We start from the raw sequence: 18,938 nt of genomic DNA, 5'->3' as shown, positions 1-18,938 counted from the left end.
GAAACAAGGACAGCTGTAAGCTTCTATAAGCAAGTCATGGGTTAATTACATTAACTGACACTTACGGAGCTAGAAGTCATGTCGAAACGAGAAAAAGAAACGGGATTCTCTTACAAGCGTGGCAATAAATTTTCAGTCAGCCGCCTGTCCTCCTACCCTCCCTGCTCCACATTACATATCTGCATATTAAAATAACTTTTGGAACAAAACATTATGTTTTATTCAAGCGCTCTTGATGCATATCTTTACTTGTTCGCTCCCTTTCTGGGCCATGTAGCACAGCTCTACGCTTAAGAGCCTTAAAAACACAGCCTTCACCAAACCAGACTAAACTGCAAATGGACTCTTTAACGCTCAAGAAAAAAAAAAAAAGCTGAAAAGAAAAAAAAATTTAAAAAAAACCCAAAAGCTTCAACAAAGTCAGGTTCTTCTTGAAGGTTTCTCCTGACTTCACTGGGAATCTTGCCTAAACAGAGGATTAAGCTTTTAGCTATACTTGTGTCTGTTAGCAGGAGCGTTTAAAGATAGTTTGTGTTGGCTAGAAATGCTCAGTTTCATCAAAAGCCAGTCACTCCATGATGCAACTGGAAGGATGGGAAGAAACACTAGTTTCCATTAGGAATCCTCCAAGTTTCAGCAGTGCGCGTGTGTGTCCGAATTATTCAAACTGAAACTAAATTATATAATATGCTCTCAGATGCTAAACTAGTTACAGTAGCAGAGAACTAATTGCAGAGTTACAGCCAAAAAAGCTCAGGGCAGAGATCGACCGCAGGAGTTTGACAGCACGACAGCGGCAGGCATGTTTCTGCCATACTTCGCAAAAGCTTATGCAGCACCACCTTGTAGTCAGACTGTGTTCAAAACCTCTTTTTATCTCAAATCCCCGCTTGAAGGTTGCGAGAATACAGCAGTTTCCTGTTCGACTGTCACCACCACACCCGCTACAGGTATGGAGCCACGGGTAAGACTTCATTTTTGCTAACATGACGATCTTCATTCCCCCACTCCCCAATTCTCATTAAAGCCAAGAGGCAAGCGCTACAAGGAAAGCAAACAAGATCACCTTTATGAAATTTTTCAAGAGACGATTCCCATATGCCAAAGCCCTGATTAACAGACACTTTTGTAAAGACTCCCAAAGAAGTCACATGAGTACAACTCCAGACGGCATGCATTTATTATTCACTTCACTGCTGTGGAATAAAACAGCTGCTTGCCCCACATAAGCCCATTCTTTTCTCTCTGCTCCTTCACTAGGAGACATCCTTTACGCACAGAGACAAAAATCAGCCTGTCTGACCACCACCTGAATCGACGCATTTATGCTGCAAACGCAAACTTGTACTGTGCTCATAGGCAGAACTCGGAGTTAAAGAGAGTCCGGTATCACAGCAAGCAATCAAGTCCCCAAGTCCAGTCAACAGAAAAGTCTGCTTCACAGAGAGTTTGGAGCAGACGAGGAGAAACCAACCACGATGAGCTGAATTTAAGGTCTTAAGCTTCAAACAGTGCAAATACGAATCTAAACTTTATGAACAACCTTTTCAAAGCTGGGCAGCTGCTCTTAAGAAATTAAGAAGAAAAGCTATACACATCAGAAGAGAACGACGTAACATATTAAGAACAACAAGCAGCATGTCCAAGAGTTTTTCTTCTCATGGGAGACGTTCCAAACAAATTACCGCTACGACTTTGAAACACAAGACGTGTATGCTGTACTTCAGAGAGTTCACCCACTTGTATAAAAAACGGCACTTTCATCACAGCATTTATCACATCAAGATTTTTCCTACCACCCTGAGCTGGAGTCAGCAGACACAAAAATCGGGAAGAGGGGGTTTTATTATTATCACGTAAAACAAAAAGTTTGGCCAAAGAGGAGACTGTATTCATTCCTCTGAGGCAAATCTTAACTACGCACCTCTAACACACCAGAACTGCTGAAAACCCACCAGTTGTCCCCGAAGGTCATTCAACTGAAGCAATTACAGCTGCTCTCGGTTTTTGGGGTGCCACGCAGAGGTGCGCCGCACCAGTCTTCACCACTGTTCCTAACCCCCCACACCGCTCACCAGCTCGCTCACGGGGAAAATCCCACCGCTCACACAACTCCCTGTAAAGACCTCGCGTCCTGACATCCCCTCTCTTCCACAACTCACTGTGAAAGCAATATTCAAAAGGAGTAATTTAGGATGTGTCCCCAGCAGGAAGAGCATGAACACCAGAAGCAAGGTACTGGCTGAAAAATCCCTTGTCTTTGGATTCAATCCTCCCTTTCACTGAAGCCTATTTAAATCCCTCGGACAGGTGCATCACTTGCACATTCGCAGCCGGCACGCCGCGAGGGACACACGAACGGGCAATCGCTGCTAGCTCCAGCTACTTAAATATAGTTTTGTCCCTCCGCAGGCACTCGCAGCACACAAAGCAGGAATACGAGACGAGTGGGCACACGGGACACCAGGAAGCCATTCGACATAGTCTTCGCAGGTCCACCAACACGCTGCCTGCTTCCAGCCACGGGACGCCTTCAGAGCCGCCTTTTCTTCTGGCTGCCCTCTCCGTTACGCCTCACTGTCCTTATTTCCTCCTTCCTGCGTGACTTAAGATGTAAATAAGTAATGCTTCGGTTATTTGCAACGTTCTTTTATAAGGCCTCCCCCACCCTGTCTTTATCTCCCCCACACCCCAAAGTAAAAGAATCAAATTAAATACTAAATACCTAAATTACACCTTGCACGCTGGGGACAGGATGTTGCACCATACTCCCCCCCAAAAGTCCCCAATTTTCAATTCATTTTATATAAGAACCTTGCAACACTTCTTCAACAAAACATTTAATATCAAAGTGATAAGTGCGTGGCAGGCACCCTGTCACTCGACGTGCATCAGTGCTCTTCCCCCAACGCTAGGTTCCCTTGACACAGGGCCTCCGCAGGGCCGAGGCTGCTTGGGGCCGAGTGCCGCGCGTCTACCATGGCAGGGGCTCTGCCGCGAGCCCGGCCTTTGCTATTAAGGCAGGCTACGTTTTTACGTCGAGCCACGTTTTAAGTCATTTGTCCTCGTACAATCAAATAGCAATTACAAATACATTCTTCAGCCTGTACTAGCAACAGGGCTTTTTGTTTGTTTTTTTCTAAACGCAGAAAACTAAACGTTCCCCTCAGAAAAAGTGTTTAATCAAACGAGCGCTGCAGTAAACGTTTGGGTTTTTGAACCTTACGCATTACTACAAATCAATATTCTAATTTGCCGTGTTTTAGCTAGAAGTTGAGTGAAGGTTTCTAATCAAAGCTCCCAAGCTCGCGAGCAGGCTTCCAGCAGAAGTTACGCAGACCAAAAACCTGCAGAACAGAAGCGAGTCCCATCTCAATCTGGCGAGAAGCTGAAGGGGGGGGGCTTACAATAGCAGGCGACTCTTCCAGCCGCATGCTCTTCGTTTCTAGCACGATCCGATTCCTCTATCACTAACTTCTTACGTTAGCTGCTAGTTTTTAAAAGCAGAAGATCCACTGGCCCAGGCATCCATTTTAATCTACGTGGGTAACATTCAGGATTATTCAGAGGCAAGGAAAACAGAAGTCAGCTGTATCTTCTCACAGTAAGGTTTTTGAATACTAATCTAATTTCATTGACAATTATTGAGCAATCACGTTCCAAAGAGCACTTATAACTAAATTTAAGCCTACAAAATATTCAACATGAGCGCTTTCAGCCCTCATCAGCATATCTATTTTATTTGTTTTTTCAAATCAACCAAATTATACGGTTCCCCCTGGAGAAACAATGCCACATATCAGAAACCATTCAGCTTTGACTCCAAGTTCATATGCTACACTGAAAGAAAAAAAAAAATGTATAGGTGACTTGTAAAAATCGCTACTGTACATAGTTGAAAAAGAATCTGGATCTAATACAACTAATATCTGCCAACACCACATTTTGAATATAAACTAAGAGAAACTATGCAGGCGATGTATTCAGATTAACCAATGACAGTAGTACTTCTGCAGTCCAGAGCTGCACAGTGCCAATCTAACAGGCACAGAGAGCTTTAAAAGAGCCCTCTAAATCTAAATTTAGAATCGACTTTCCCCCGTTTAAGTTACAAAAAGATTAACTCTTAAATGCCACTATCAGAATGGCCCATGCAGCTACTTAAATGTTTCAAGTGCCTAAGAAACTGATGGATAAGGCACCGAAAATTAATCTCCGAGTAGGTGAGGAACTGCGTATCTTCCCCCTAGTCTGTCGCTACCCTAAATTCAGCTGCCCTAAATGCCAGGCCCAAACTGACCACCGAGACTTCCCGGGGAGTTAATGCTGCACGCTGCCCGCAGCAGGTCACTCTGGGGACTCAGCAGCACAAACAAAGTGGACGCACAGACTTGGCAAAGACCTTTTCGAAGCCTGCCACCTCACCCAGAGAAGGAGGGGGCGCTGGGGATGCCCGCACGAAAAGCGGCAGCCGCCGCCGCGCTCTGCGCAATCCCCTTTTCCCTGCCGCCCTGCTTTGAAAACCCAGCGGGTCTGTTTCTCCAGTTTCCCTGTTGCTAATTCAACCCCCTCCAGTGCTCTCCATGGTTTTCTTCCTAAATACCCTTCTTTTCTTAGTACTAGCCCCCCTCACTGGGGAGGTCCCTCTTGCATCAGGTTTTCACGCCATCCCTTACTGTCAGGATCTAAGAACAAAACCACCCACAAATCCTTTGCACTTACTTTTGTGAGTTCCTTTTTTTTTTTGGCGCATACATAACATAACCAGGACAAAAGGCATCAAAACCTACTGTGCTGCAAGGCAAAAAAGAACACGCTGCACACCTCTGCGACACGTCAACAGCGGGCCCACGTAACAAACCTTGCAAGAAGCAGCGACTACAACCAGCCCCCTCCACCTCACTGGTACTGAGCCTCGGACATGCCTCTACGCTTGGGAGAAACGCAGCGCTAAGCCCAGGCACCTTAAGGGCAGCTTTTTAGGAATATTTTTATCAGGCCACAAACACTTTTGCAACAGGCTAAGATGCGTTAAGAAAAGCCTGCGTGGAAAAACCTCACGTCTACACGGACTCTGTGGGGCCTGCTGACTTCACCGTCAGGTGATAAGCAGTTTGTAACTTCTTCGAGCGCGCTACAAACAACGGGAGGGGAAATGAAAGAAAAACCACAAAAACAAACAAAAACCCCAAAAGAGGTCCCTAAAACGTTTTTTTTTCACAGCGCCTAGGTGACACTTGCAGCAGAGTTAGCTCGCCGCACAGGGACAACCGCCCAGCCTCGCCTCCCGCCGCCACCACCGTCTCGCAGGGGCAGAAAAAAACATATATCTACACAGAGTTATAATTATGTGTTTACATATGCAGCTCTACAGCTGCACGCACACACGCATAGGAACACACACGAACAAAGACAGGCAGATAGAAACACCGGACAGCCACAACGCAGCGGGAAGCCGCACAAGCCCGGCTCCCTCCCGCCTGCCGCCGCAGGCCGCGGCCCGGTAACGCCACCACCGGAAAAGAAAGAGGAGGAGGAGGAGAAAAAGGAGGAGGAGGCAGCCCCGGGCGCAGCACACTCACGCGAAGAGGAGGAGGCGATGAGGGGGCCGCAGGCCGCCCCGCCGCTCACATCGCCGGACCCCCCCCCCCTCCGGGATAACGGGCCAACCGGCCGGAAGCGCCCCTCTTAACCCCAGAAGTGACCGGCAGAGCTTCCGGGTCAGGCCGCGGGTGAGGCTGCACCACTGCGAAGTGTGTGTGGGGGGGGAAGCAGGCAGGCAGGCAGCGCGAACCATCGGGCGGCGGCGGATGGGGGGGAAGGAGAGCGCCGCCGGGCGGAACCACTGGGAGGAGAGGGGGAGGTGGGCCGTACCACCGCGGGGGGCGCAGCAGCGGTTGCTCGAAGCCGCGGCGCCTTGTCCTTCACTGACAGGGCTGGCGGTGCCGGGGGGGGGGGGAGGGAGAAATAAATAAATAAATGGATAAGTAAATAAATAAATAAACTGTAACCCGTACCGTTTATGGGGATACATCCCCGATACAGCCTGGGCAGGTGACAGACGGCAGACTGCCATCGTCCCCCAAAAACCAGCGGCGCCCAGGGCAGGGCAGAGCTGAGCTGAGCCAAAGGCAGGAAAAACGCCTGCCCCGGGGGAAGGGGGGGGCTTGAGGCTCCCTTTTAAATACCTCTTTAAGGGCAACTCAGGTTTGTTTTTTTTTTTTTTTATTCTCCCTTCTCTTGGGAGCGCGGGGAGCTGGTCTCAGCCCAAAGCGTTGCCCTTCGCCTGGGTGATCCGCCGCGCGGGAAGCTCGTCCGCCGTTTCATCAGCCGCTGTTTTCTGCTCGTCCCCGAGGCCGAGCCGTCGGCGGGGGGGAAAGGCAGCAGGGCCTCACTCGCTAAAAAAAAAGAAGAAAAAACCACCACTTTTTTCCCTCAAAACGCTGAGCGGAGCGGGAAGAGCGGGCGCGAGGGCGAGGCCGCGGCGACGCCAGCTCCCTCGTGGTGCCGCTGGCCCCTCGCCGGGCCGAGGAACCAGGAAAGGGCCGAGAAAAGGGCTTCGCCAGCGGGATCGGCGGCGGCGGGAGCAGCGGCGGGGACGGCTTCCCTCCCGGCAGCCGGGACCCCGGCTGTGGCAGCAGGGCTGGCCCCTCTCCGCCCAGGGTTTCGGCTGGTCTCTCGAGGGGGGACGGGGCGCGGCGTCCCGCGCCCGGGCTCCCGCAGAGCAGGGTTTGGGCAGGATTTGCCCCTTTTTTGAGGGAGAAAGGGGGGGGGTATAATCTGGGGAAAGGCGCCTCCGCTCTGGAGACGGACCCCTTCCCTCCCCTCCATGAGGCCGGTGCCTGGCACACGGCTGCGACGGTGTTGGGGCGGCGGGGGGGAGGGGTAGGGGGGCTGCTGCCTGAGCCAAATTTAATTAAATGAAACGAAATAAAATCGCGTTGAAAATAAACAGCCGGCGGGTGACCAACGGCCGCCCCTCCCCCCTCGCCGTGAGGGGCCGCGCGCGTCGCCAACGACCCCTCCCCCCCCCCCGCGCGCCGCCTACGTGCGCCCCGACACTGCCCTGATGGCACGGCCCCGGCGGACCGTACCACCGCCCGCGCGGGGGGGAGGGGGGCGGGGGTCCCGCGGGGGGGGGGGGAGAGGGGCGCGGCTAACGGCCGGCCGGGCGTGGGGCGGTGGGGGAGGAAGGGAGGGAGGCGGGAGGGGAAGCGGGGTTGGGGGGGGGGGTGGCGGCGGCGGGGCGGGCTGAGCGGGGCGAGGGCGGCGGCCGCGCAGGTACGAATGGTTCCTCCCCGCAGCTCGGACGTGCAGAAGCGAACGCGCCGCGCCCGCCGCGGCCGCGGGCGGCGACGGGGGGCGGGGGAGGGGGGGGGGGAAGAGGCGGGCGGTGCCTCCACTGCCGCCGCCGCCGCCGCGGCGGGGCGACTGGAGAGGGGCGGGGCGGGGCGGGGCCCGCGCGGCTATTGGGCGGCGGGGCTTGGGGGCGGGGCCGGCGGGCGGGCGGGCGGCGCGACCATTGGCGGGCGGCGCGCGGGTGGGCGGGGCGTGGGCCGCGGCGCGCGGCGTGGGCCGGGCCCGCGGCAGAGCGAGAAGTTGGCGGCGGCGCGGAGCTGCGCGGCGGCGGCGGGCAGCGCAGGTGAGCGGCGGGACGTGGACGTGGTCTATGGACGGGACGGGGCAGCCCTCAGCGCGGCGGGGCGCTGCCAAGCTCCGTGGGGTGATGAGGGAGGGAGGGAGACCGGGACCCATCGGGGCGCTCCGCCGGTACCGAGCGCCGCCCTCCCCCGCGAGACCGGCCGCCACCACCGCCGCCGCCGCCGTCCCCCTCCAGGAGCAGGTGAGCCACTGACTAACGCACATTGTGCTCTCGGCGACCCCACTGTGCGTGTGACAGCGGCTAACCTGCTCCTCGGACACCGCTGTGCGGCCCGCGCCTCAACGGCCGCCAACGGTCGCCAACGGCCGCCGCCGCCTCAGCGCGCCTCCGCCGGGCCCGGCCGTCGGGGCGCCGAGCCTCCCCCCGCCCCGCGTCGCCCGCTGGTGAAGGCGGTAAGGGCTGCGCCAAGGAAACACCGTTTACCCCCCCACCCCACCGCCCCCTGCTCTTCTCCAAAGTCCGTAAACGCTGATGGTCGCTCTACCGAACTGAGGAGACGCTTTACCCCAGCCGGTGACGTCCTGCTACCCGGCCAGTGACTAACCGAGCTGCTAGTGCCAAGGGTGTGTTAATAGGAGAAGCCGTGCCTGGTATTGCCCTGGATGAGTCACCTTTAAAGAGCGACTCCATAAATCTGTTAGGGTGAAAAGCAGAACCCAGCTTCGCTTTCCCTTTCTCTCCTTGCTTTGTCTCCCTCCTTACCGCTCACCTTTGCTGGCTGCTCTTCTGCTCGTGCGGTCGGGGCTCCGCCAGCCCCGTGGGGCTGGCGCCCTGCTGTCACGCAGCCGACTGCGACTTCGTGGCCTGCCGGGCAGGGGGCTGCTCCAGCCGGGCAGGGCAGCCCTCGCCCGAAGCCGAGGAAGCAAACTGCTTTCCCGTACCAAGTTCTCGCTTTTCGTTTTGTGCCGGTAAAGGAGCTGGGTGGCTGAAAAGCATCTTTTCAGAGCGGGGCGCAGCTTTACCTCCTGCTTAAGGTAACAACGACCAGCTAGGATTCGCAACGGCCCTCGAAGGTTTCCTGAAACGGCTCAGGTGTTACCCTGGACTGTTGTACAGGCTTAATCTCATGAATGAATCGGAACTACTCCGCTCAGTAAGTAGTTACTCAGAGAGGCTGAGCAACACCCTCTACAGATAAACCCTCTCAGAGGTGTTTTCCCTGTCCCCCTCTGCGCTGCCTGTGCTTGTTCAGTGTTTTCCTGTTGGGTCCCAGAGGAGCATCTGCTCTCCAGAAAGGAAAATTCAAGTCCTTCTGTGTCCTGAGCAGATGAGGTGAGTCCAGGATGCTCTATCGCACTGGAAAGGGAGGAAAACTTGCTCACTGCCTGAAGGATGGAAAACAAGTTCCGAGCGTTCCCCATCTGAAAAGGCTTTCCTCTTCCCTGGCTACACCTCCAGCCTATTTTCACTGCTAATCTCTACACAGACAGAAGCTGTGGTGTAGCGGTACAGAAAGCAGGGAGAGGGGGAAACCTGGTGCAAAATACTAATACCCGCACAGTAGCGTGTCTGTATGTTAATACTGTATCTGCAGGTTGAAACACCGGTCCTGCAGTACCATACCACCTTGTTCCATATGTGCCTCTGCACGTAACAAACCCGTACCTGAAAACGAAGGCGCTCCGTTTTTCTTCAGAAAAATAGCACTGCCTCTGGTACTGCGCTGCCTGATGATTAACTGCTGGCAGAAGCATCGCGGTAGGTGGGTGCGCTGGTTGCTCTGGTATTTGTCCTCGTCCCTATCAGGTAGCACTGTGGTATAAAAACTTCCAACTTCCCACTGCCTATGAAACCATCCTGTACAGTTCCAGTAAGGCAAGGCATTGAAATGAAGTTTGTTTGTTATTTCTTTCTTGTATCTCTCCCGTTAGCAGGGGAAGCGTGCAGCTGAATTCCTGTTTTAACATTCTTTTGACATGATTCAAGACTAACCTGCTGTGCTGTCACCTGAAATCTTCAATAAATACTGCAAAACCAGTGTTTGGGTGTTCATTACTCTAATTCGGAGTTCAGCAAAGAGCTGGGCAGGTCCATAAGGTGTGCTCAAGTTACCCCAACCAGCTGAAGAGGAAGGCTGTACCTTCTCAGTGATGTTGTTGATGTGTACGGCGCACAGTGTATATGCCATCTCTTCTTTTGTCTCTAGAGCCGGTCAAGGGTGGCTTGAAAAGGAGGGTGGACAGTAACTGCGTGACCTGGTCCTCTCTCCAGCTGACACAGCAGTGCTGCTGTGCACAGCAGTTGCTCCCCTGCCCTAGGGCTAGCAGAAAAGCCCTTGCTAAATGCTGAACTGTAGCCGCTCTGCTCCCAAGAGATGAGAAAATACACCAGTGCAAAGATGCCCCTTCGTTTAAGTGTTCAGCTTTTTCAGTAGCTTATTAACAGATTCTGTAAGCTGATACCTACTTTGTGACGAGTACGCGGGTGCTAAAAGCTCTTGCTGAGAATTGGTGCTGTAAGTTTTTGAGGCGAGGCAGAGGGGTGCCTTGTAGGAGGGGAAGATGCTGCAAGTCAGGCCAGTTAGGCTGAAAGGAGTCTCTGTGCTCTCAAGAAGATTTTGTTCTTTTATTTCAGGGCTTCGCAGAGGAAGCGAGCAGGCTTAACACTTTACGTGTTGCACTAGGAAACGCATACCTCGTTCCGTTTATAACGGCTGCCAATTGCAAATCCTAAGCTGTGCGCCTTGCTGAAGGAGAAAGCTAGTCTCTTGGGAATAGGAGTACATAAATTGTTCAAGAGTCAGAGGAAGTCAGTTAAATGCAAGCAGGGACTTATATAATACATCTTTAAAAAAAAAAATTTGCTGGCAGGAGGTTCCATTGGGAAAGAAACTTGCTCATCCATAAACAAAATTTCCCGACCTCCTCTAGTGCTTTATGATTTTTTTTTCCAGGGCAAGGTAGAATGTTTTTGGTCTTCACCGTGATGGGAGGGAGAGACGTAGAAAGGAAAAATCACCATTCTCAGGGTAGACAATGCTTCCTTGCACGGACATGCAGATGCGCACACGTGCCGAGTCGAACGTCGTCTCTTCCCCAGCTGCAGTGAGCTGCCCCTCTAGGATTTGCGCACCCAGGAGCGATAAAGCAGAGCGTCTGTACATCACTCGGAGACCAACGGGCATTGTCTCCTCTAGCTGTTCACACCTTTTCTTATGTAACTGGTGCTGAAGCGTGTGCTTTAAAGCTGCTTGCCAAAGCCAGGGGCTGGGAGCAAGCATAAACGCTTCTAGCATTCCAGATTAAATTAAAAAACAAAACAAAACATCACCCAAATAACAAACAACAGACACAAATATGACTACTAATAGGAAGCGTTTCAGGCATCTGCGGCTGTGTTACCCTTGAGAAACCATACCGGCCCAGTGCAGTGTTGGTACCCTAAGCAGCAGCAGCAGCAGAGAGTGCAGGGGGAGGGCGCCTGGCATAACAAGCGGACGCAGTACAGGGTAGACGGCCGAGAAGCTGGAAGTGCTTTTTGTTCATGTATTATTATTAGTAAAGAAAAAAAAACACCACTGGGGAGGCCAGCGATGTGGGAAGCTGACAGCTGCTCAAACGGAGCTGCCCGTCCGGGCTGCCACGTACCGCAGCACGCTAGCGAGGGCCTTGAGCAGGGAAATCTTGTGCCTCAATAAACCCCCGCTGCCAGCAGACGCACCAACCTGGGGCAGCGCTCGCCGCCATCGCCGGCGGGGGGGGAAAAGCCCGGAGCCGAGTTCGCGCGCAGCCGCCAGCGCGTTTCCCGCCGCCCCGGGCGCATCCCTGCGCTGCAACGAGCCGGGGGACCCAGGCCACCCTATACGCTTGGATCGGTGCCTCGCTCACCGCTCGGTTGTTCCACGGCTAGTACGCCTCGTACGCTGGGGTTTTGTCGTAAGAAAAATTTTTGTTGGCTTTGTTTTAATCTCGTAACAATGAGTAATTCCTTCCTACTGCTCTGTAGTGGCCTAGAAAAGGACAGCATCATCTCCACTGCAGCAAGAAGGCTTCTCCCAGGGCATAAAATTTTAATTAGGAACAATCACGCAGCCTTGAAATGGGAATTGCAAGCAGCAAAAGTCAAATCATCAATAAAATATTCAATGGCAGAAATGTATTATTGACAGAGCCTTTCGAGCAGCTAAAAGCGGAAAGGCAGAGAGCTGCGGCTGGCTGGCGAGCGGGCGGCGGGTCCCGAACCCCTCTGCGGCGCCCCCGAAGCCTGGCACGCTCACGCCGGCATTAATATAGGTCATCGCAGCTCAGCCGCGCTGCCTCGGCTTTCCCCGCGCCCGCCCTGCCACCGAGACCCGGGGGCCGCTGTCGCGGCCGCCCCTTCGCCTCCAAATCGGCGCTGGGGCGAGCAGGCACCCTCCGACGGGGAGGGCGAGCGGCAGGGGAGGGTTTCCCCTCGAGCCGGCCGTGCCCCTCCGCGCGCACGATGCGTTAATCAACGAAGTCATTTATTACCTTATTAAACTCAACTGCCTTTGCAGCCGCTGGACAATGTTTTATAGCAAAACCCACAAAAAAACCAAAACCCAAAAAACCAAAGAAATGACCACACGCCACTAGCAGGAGAGGCGCCTGACACGGAGAGCCGGCAGCGCTGGAAACGCTCTTTTGCCCTCTGGATTATCCCTCGTTGCCCCCACGCAGCCTTATTGTCCGAGCGGCACAATAGGAACCCTCGCGCTTGCGGGAGCGGTGCCTCCTTTATCCCCAAAGGAGGCGGGCGCTTGCAAAGTGCCTCGGACAACCCCCAGGTGCGGGCACGGAGGCCGCAGCCCCCCTACATCAGAGCTGCAGACGGAGGCTGGCTGCGCCGAGCGAGCCGTTTCCCCCGGCCGCCGGGACCCCCGGACCCAGCGCACCACGACGGGGCGAGAAACCCCAGCAGATCACCTCCCAGCACGGCGGCAGACCAGCTCCGGCTCACACGCATGCAGCCAGAAGAAGAAATCTATTTTTTCTTACTAGAAAGCTTCCTTTTTCTGCTTTTACCGCACCCAGAAAGCCCCTTGCAGCTCAGCAGGGAGCACCTTCCCCCCCTGCCTCGCGGACAGGCCGTTTCCTGGGAAAAGGGGACAGGTCCCGTGGGCAGCCGCTTCCCCCCCCCCCCGACTTAGCAAAGGAGGTTTCGGAGGTGCAACGAGTCGCTCCGACCCCAGGGCACGAAAAACCCAAACGCTGAACCTTTTTATTCCTGTTTATTTTGCACAAGGCAAAATTTAGAAACGCCGCCCTATCCCCCTTTTCATCCACCTAAGTAAATGCTTCCAAATACGCTGAGGCCTTCCCCCAAAATCTGAGCGGCTCGGTGACGTTTTCGGCGGGGGGGGGGAGGAATAAGGGATTTTGGCAACGGCCGAGGCTGCACAGCCGCTCGCTGTTTTCTTTCCCTTAACGGCCCCGAAATGCTCTTCGCAACCTCCGCCACCCTCCGATTCCCGCGTCGGCTCGCAGTCGCCTCGGGAAAGCGGGAGAGCCCAGCGGACGCAAGCGATAGCTGCGCTGGCTGCGGGGCAGGGACTTCTCCGTACCTGTTCTGACGGTGTTTTCCCCAGGATACGCCTCTCGGGGCTGTCCGGCGGCGCGGGCACGCGCGCCCTCGCACCAGGTGCAGGGGACCAACGAGCGATTCCCCCGCAGCCGCGCAGCTTTGCGGCCAAGCGCCGGCTTCGCCCCAGCTGGTCCTAAAACGCTCCGGGCCGCGGCTCTGCCTTATTAAAGAGCCGCCAGGTTTCATCCCAGAGACGGCTGCCTTCACGGCGAGGACGAGCTTCGCCCGCCCTTGGTAAAGCGCTTTGTGATCAAAGGAAAAAAAAAAAAAAACAGCAAAGCATCGCGCATGTAAGAGCCGTTTGGTCACAAAATACTTAAAAGATTTTAATTCGCTGCTCAGGCAAATGCCCAAAGACGGCTTAAGAACGATTAAAGGCCGCCTCGGGGGGCGCAAACCGCCCCGACGCACCAGCTCCACCAGAGTCTGGGGATTCCTACCTCGACGGCCTCTGCGGCAGGGAGGAAGCACCCGCGCAACCTCCTCGGCGCAGGGCACAGCCCGGCCCCAGGACGACGCGCCCTCGTCCCCGTCCAAGGCGGACGCGTGTCTTTGGCCAGGCGATTCGCACCCGAACCTCCAGCACGCGCGCACCTTGCGCTAATCCTTTCCCAAAGATTTATTCAAAACCAAAACCAGACCACACCGCGGCACGCAGGATACATTCATCCACAGAAAGCGTCTCTTACAGCCAACGCAGCATCCCAGACGCAGCTTTTTTTTTTTTTTGCATACGACGTACAGGACCCTTGGGGAAACGAAGACGTCGGGACTCAGGGACTGCCTGGACCCCTACTCAGGCCTGCTCTCAGCCCATTTGGCTTGGCGATTAAAATACGGTACGACCTGCTGGGACAGACGAATGATAACAAGCATAACCGTACCAGCCACAAAGGGAAACAAGTCCAGAGTGAAACATTCCCCGGAGCGTTTCTAGCCTGCTCTCCCTCCAGCAGCGGGCAGCCGGAAAAAGAGTTCGTTCTGCAGTTTTGATTCCAAAAAACCCCCCCCAAAAAAACCAAAAAAAAACAAAAAAGAAAACCCTTAAAAACTAAGCAGAGTTAAGAAAAGCACCTCTCCAAAGGCGCTGCTCCTTCCTCAAGCTGGGGAAAAGGCTTCTGGCTGCCCCTGGCCGCACCGGTCCTCGGCCCTTTCCCGCTTCCTGCTACGGCTTTCGTAAGAAAAAGGGGCCAGAAAGTTGTCTGAAAAGCTGCTCTTGGGCCCCTCTGCCGCCACAGCCAGTAAAGAGGCTGTTTTTAAAACCAACCAACCCATCGTGCCCTAGGTGTCACCGTACAGTTCGCCAGCACCGTATTTTCTGCTCCTGAAAAAGTCTTCGGCCAGCCAGATGGATCAGCTCAGGCAGAGAAAACTGCTGCCAAGGGCTTCGTCGGCCTCTCGGGCACGGCTGGAACGGACGCATCGCCAGCGCAGCCTCCCACGGCCTCGACGGGTGAAGGGACCTCCGGGCCCGCCCCAGCACAGCAGCGTCGCGGCACCGGCCACAGGAAGCTGCGGCGGGAAGCGCCCCGGTGAGGCCAGGACCAAGCTGCGGAGAACGGCTCTTTTCCAAACTTCCCTTAGGAAAGCCGGAGCGGAAATCTTTGCAAACGAGGAGATGGGCACGGCACTATGGCGCGAGAAGGGCGCCGGCGGCCACGGCGCTGCAGGGCCAGGTCAGCGGCGGCGAGGGAGCCGGCCAGGGCGACGGGTACGTCACCGGCGCGCCGAAAGCAGCCTGGCCCTTCCGCTCCCCACGGGAAATCCCAGCGACATTTTGCAGGGCAGCGCAGGACCCCGCAGCGCCTTCGCCGTTGCGCCCGGGCAGCGGAGACGTCGCGCTGGCCGTCCCGTCCCGGCGGCTCTCAAAGGAGCAAGGGCTTTCTGAAGCACGGGACGGGCCTTTGGAGGAGGCTCGGTGGCACATGAGCACTGCCGTTTTCTGTTAAATATAGAAACCGCTTTAAAAAAATAGAACGGGTCTGTTTTCATCCACGGGGGAAGAGGGTTGCTCTGTTCGGTTGGTTCTTGCTGTCTTTCACAGTCCGTAAAAATACTTTTTCCGGCCGTCCACATCCATTCATGATACAAAGCAGTAAAAAATATATATATCTATATACGGAATACAGTTTTATTTATACAGTTAGGCTTGCGAGGCGATTAATCCTCCGCTGGCCGGGCCCTTCTACCTCCAGATGCTCTGCCTGGATGACACGACTGCAAGACACAAAAACAAACTCATGTGACCCCAGCGTGGTGGGTGAGCGTTGGGCAACAGGAAAACAGGAGGGCAAACGCCACACATGCAAGCACCGTGCATCCGCGGTCCGCCCGAACCCCCCCCAGAGAGGAAGCCCGGCAAGGAGGTGATGCCAAGCCTCATGCTTTTCGCTCACGCCAACGCGGCGGTGGCCAGAGGTTGGCGTTAGGCGCCCCGGGAGGGTCCGAGCTCCTTCCCGTCCCTCTGTGAGCGGAACCGAAGCCTCCAGCTCGGACTAGACACCTCGCCACATCCCGCGGCCCACCCCGGCCATCCCCCGCTGGACGGACAGACGGACGGACGCACCCTCGGGGCTCAGGCTGGGCACCAGGGGCTCCTGCAGGTGCCTGGGATTGCTGAGGAGCTGCTGGGTGCCGGCTCGGGGAGGTGAGTCAGAGCCGGTGAGCGGAAAGCCTGGAGGACAAGGAAACATTTCCCGGCTCAGGGACGGCAGGTCCGGCCGCAACAGAGCCGCCAACACCACGTTTTCCCTTCTCCAAGCCTGCCCCAGACTGGAAAAGGGCTGTGCCAGCATGCCAGCAGAGGGCGAAGACGCACCGTCCCCAAGCCCGACTTGCGCTTGGGGGTGCAACAGCCCCATCCCTAGGGCCACAGCAGGTTAAGTGCTCCAAATAAATAAACAAACAAATAAAAAAATAAAAATCACAATCTGGAGGCAGGTTTAAGCGTAAGAAAGTCGGGGCCGCCGGGGCGCTCCTGCAGCCCTCGGCGAACGCAGACCCAGGCTCCTCGGCCGCCCAGGGTCCCCGCCGCGCGCTGACCTCCAGGTCGCTGGTGGGCCGGCAGCTCGCGGTCGCCGCGTTCCGGCGGGGCGTCCTCCTCCGGCCTGGCCGGCGGCACCGTCACCGTGGCTCCCGTCTGCTGGATGAACTGCTGCAGGTTACACTGCCGCAGCTCCTTGTTCAGCTCCTCCAGCTCCTGGTTCTGGGCCTGCAAAAAACACGGTGCGGGGAAGCGGGTCAGCTGCGCGGCCCAGCACGGCTCGTCCTCCTCCTGCTCCTCCGCCGGACCCCAGCACCACTGGCAAGGGGTGAGTCCCAGCCGGACGGGTTAGGCGGTCTAGGGCCATCGCTGTGCCTTTGGGGACCGTGCTGCGCGGCTACAACGCAGAGCCGTCGAGGCAGCTCTGCCCAACCCGTCCCCAAAAAACACGTACTGCCGACCTCCTGTCTGCTGCTGGGAGACATAACCCCCCAAAACCCAGGTGACGGCACCAGAAAACCTCAAAAGCCAGCCAATGCCTCCAGGGTGTCCCCTCCAGGCAGCCGCCTGCAACCGCGGGCTCACCCGGCTGGAGCCGAACCCAGCGTGCCAGCCGGAGGGGCCGGAGGGCAAGGAAGGCGTTTTGGGGACGCCGAGGTTTACCGTTCGTCCACAAAAGGGTGCGAGCATCCCGGATGACCTCAGCCTTGCGCCCAGAGACACCAGGCATCAAAGAGGCACTCGCAGGGCCCAGCCCAGAGCAAGATGCTCGGGCGGCAAGGAAAGCTTTGGCTTGGAGAAAGGCTCCAAGGAAAGCTTGGCAAGGAAAGCTTTTCCAGGGAGAGCCTGGGGCCTATGCAGATGCTGCTGCGGGCCTTGAATCACCTGTGGGCCCCGAAACACCACTAACAGGCCCTCCAAGCAGGAAGGAGGCATCTTCTTGAGCCCCCTGGGATTGGGGTTTTGGTGCTGCTAAGGAGGTACCGAAACGCTGTGCCAGTAGGGCCAGATTTCTCCTGGCTGACCCCAGCCAACTCCCTCTAAAGGTCCCGTTCTCCCTGCCAGGAGCTTGCAAACCGGCCATACCTGCAGGTTTCTCTCTGCTTCCTCCAAAGCCTTCTCCACGCTGGCCAGGTTGCTCTCCAGCTGGGTGCCCTGCTTGACCTTGGCCTCCAGATCCCTCTTCATTTTGGCAGCCATATCCTCCAGATCCATGGGGCTGGGCCCGGGGGTCTCCTTACCCCTCTTGGCCCTCTCGGCCATCTCCCACTGGATCTCCTTCTGCAGGGCCTCCGTGCGGGCGGTCAGCTCGTAGATCCTCTGTGTATAGTCCTCCAGACTGGCCCGCAAACTCCTCACCCGCTCCTGCCTCTCGCGCTCGCACTCCTTCTCCAGCTGGAGCTCGCTCTGCCAAAACTCCTCCTCACCCAGCTCCGTCTCGTTGCGCCGCACCACCTGCTCCAAGAAGAAGATCTCGTCCTCCTGGCTGGAGGCCCTGCCGTGCTCCCAGTGCCGCAGGTCCGTCTCCAAGGAGTCCTCGTGGACTTCCAAGGAGTGCAGCTGCTCCTGTTGGCGCAGCACAGTCTTAAACAGCTCCTCCTTGGAGGGCTGGCTGGCCCCGGCGCTCTCCTTCAAGTCCATGCCCTCCCACATGTGTTGCCTCCATCGGCTCTTGGCGAACAGCTCGCCGGAGCCCATAGGGCCCAAGTTGAAGGTCATGGCTTTTTTCGGCTCCCGGGAGCGGGGCACTTCGGTGCTCATGGGCCGGGGTTTGATGGGCAGGCTGGCCCGGATGAACGTCCTCTCGGGAGCCTGGGGAGCACCGTCCGAGGAGGGTCGCTCGGCCACGCTGGGTCCCGTCCGCCGGAGGACGAACTGCACGTCGTTGGCATATTGCCCGCACTTGGCCAGCGACTCCAGAGGGCACTCGAGCGGGAGGAGCTGCCTCTCCTTCTCCCGCAGCTTCTGGACCAGGACATAGCGTCCCGTCTGACCTGGGGAGAGGACACAAGTGCGTCACCCGGGGGAGCAGGGCCACCAGGGCCCAGCGACCCAGCTCTAATGACCGCGGGCCGAGGTGGAGACGGCAAAGCGGCAGGGCAATTCTGCTCTTCCCTGCCGAAACACGGGCCCTGAGCCCCAGACCACAGTGGCGCCGGTGCAGGTAAATTCCCTGGTGACCCCGGGGGAACTGCTCGCGGTTAGGACGGCGAACGGGGCCTGCACTCCCCCCCCAGCTGGAGGCAAACACATGCCCAGGGGACTCAGAGGTGAAAGGGGGACCGCACCGTTGTCACTTCTGGAAAGGGCCTAAGAGCAAGGGGGAGATTAGAGGGCTTTGATTTCGACGGCTGAGCCTTAAATCTGCCGCCATGGAAGAACTTCCTGGCTCCAGCCGCGCATGCCAGCAGTGCGAAAGCACTTTACATCCGAGCCACTAGACGGCAGGATTGGCTGCTGGCGCAGACAAGGCTTCCTTGGAGAGCCGGCGAGACCGCGGCAGCTGCCCCCTCTCACCTATGGCCCGTGCCAAGGCGACGACCACTTCTTGGCAGGTGGTTTGCTGGGAGACGCCGCAGACGACCCGCTGGATGCCATCCACCCAGACCTTCAGCTCCATGCCGCGGCTGCTGGCGGGGGTGGGGGGGAGGTCAGGCTCTCCTCCGGGACAGCATTGCGCGGGGACAGGGACGTGCTACCTCGCTCCTCTGGAAAAAACACAACCTCTGCAGAGCTGTAACCATTCGG

The 18,938-nt window shown here is 56.5% G+C and overlaps 2 protein-coding genes and 1 long non-coding RNA gene across 18 annotated transcripts in view; 1 reads left to right on the top strand and 2 right to left on the bottom strand.

Moving 5' to 3' along the window:
* Positions 1-7,013, bottom strand: part of PHRF1 (PHD and ring finger domains 1) — a 32,137-nt gene extending 25,124 nt beyond the window's left edge. The window contains exon 1 of one of the 2 annotated variants that reach the window (XM_068944705.1): positions 6,189-7,013. The gene's annotated coding sequence lies outside the window, so the exon portion shown is untranslated. Of the gene's footprint in view, positions 1-5,582; positions 5,783-6,188 lie in introns of those variants that run through there. The other variant, XM_068944704.1, reaches the window with a different exon arrangement.
* Positions 7,014-7,585: 572 nt separating this feature from the next.
* Positions 7,586-9,643, top strand: LOC138067422 (uncharacterized). Its single transcript, XR_011141289.1, has 2 exons — positions 7,586-7,642; positions 8,578-9,643. It is a non-coding gene; the product is annotated as an uncharacterized lncRNA (long non-coding RNA).
* A 3,864-nt stretch (positions 9,644-13,507) lies between these two features.
* RASSF7 (Ras association domain family member 7) overlaps positions 13,508-18,938 on the bottom strand; it is a 30,057-nt gene continuing 24,626 nt past the window's right edge. For 8 of the 15 annotated variants that reach the window (XM_068944672.1, XM_068944673.1, XM_068944676.1 and 5 more), the window contains 5 exons: positions 18,708-18,924; positions 17,277-18,184; positions 16,250-16,418; positions 15,774-15,881; positions 13,508-15,424 (listed from right to left, as the gene is read on the bottom strand). In XM_068944672.1, coding sequence (XP_068800773.1) covers positions 15,393-15,424; positions 15,774-15,881; positions 16,250-16,418; positions 17,277-18,184; positions 18,708-18,810 — 1,320 coding nt within the window. In that variant the 5' untranslated portion in view covers positions 18,811-18,924 and the 3' untranslated portion in view covers positions 13,508-15,392. The remainder of the gene's footprint in view (positions 15,425-15,773; positions 15,882-16,249; positions 16,419-17,276; positions 18,185-18,707; positions 18,925-18,938) is intronic. The other 7 variants (XM_068944681.1, XM_068944684.1, XM_068944682.1 and 4 more) reach the window with 3 other exon arrangements.

This window comes from Struthio camelus, chromosome 5, assembly GCF_040807025.1.
Source record: "Struthio camelus isolate bStrCam1 chromosome 5, bStrCam1.hap1, whole genome shotgun sequence".
NCBI lineage: Eukaryota > Metazoa > Chordata > Aves > Struthioniformes > Struthionidae > Struthio > Struthio camelus.
The sequence above is the reverse complement of the archived record's forward strand: the minus strand, read 5'-3'. Positions and strand labels throughout refer to the sequence as shown.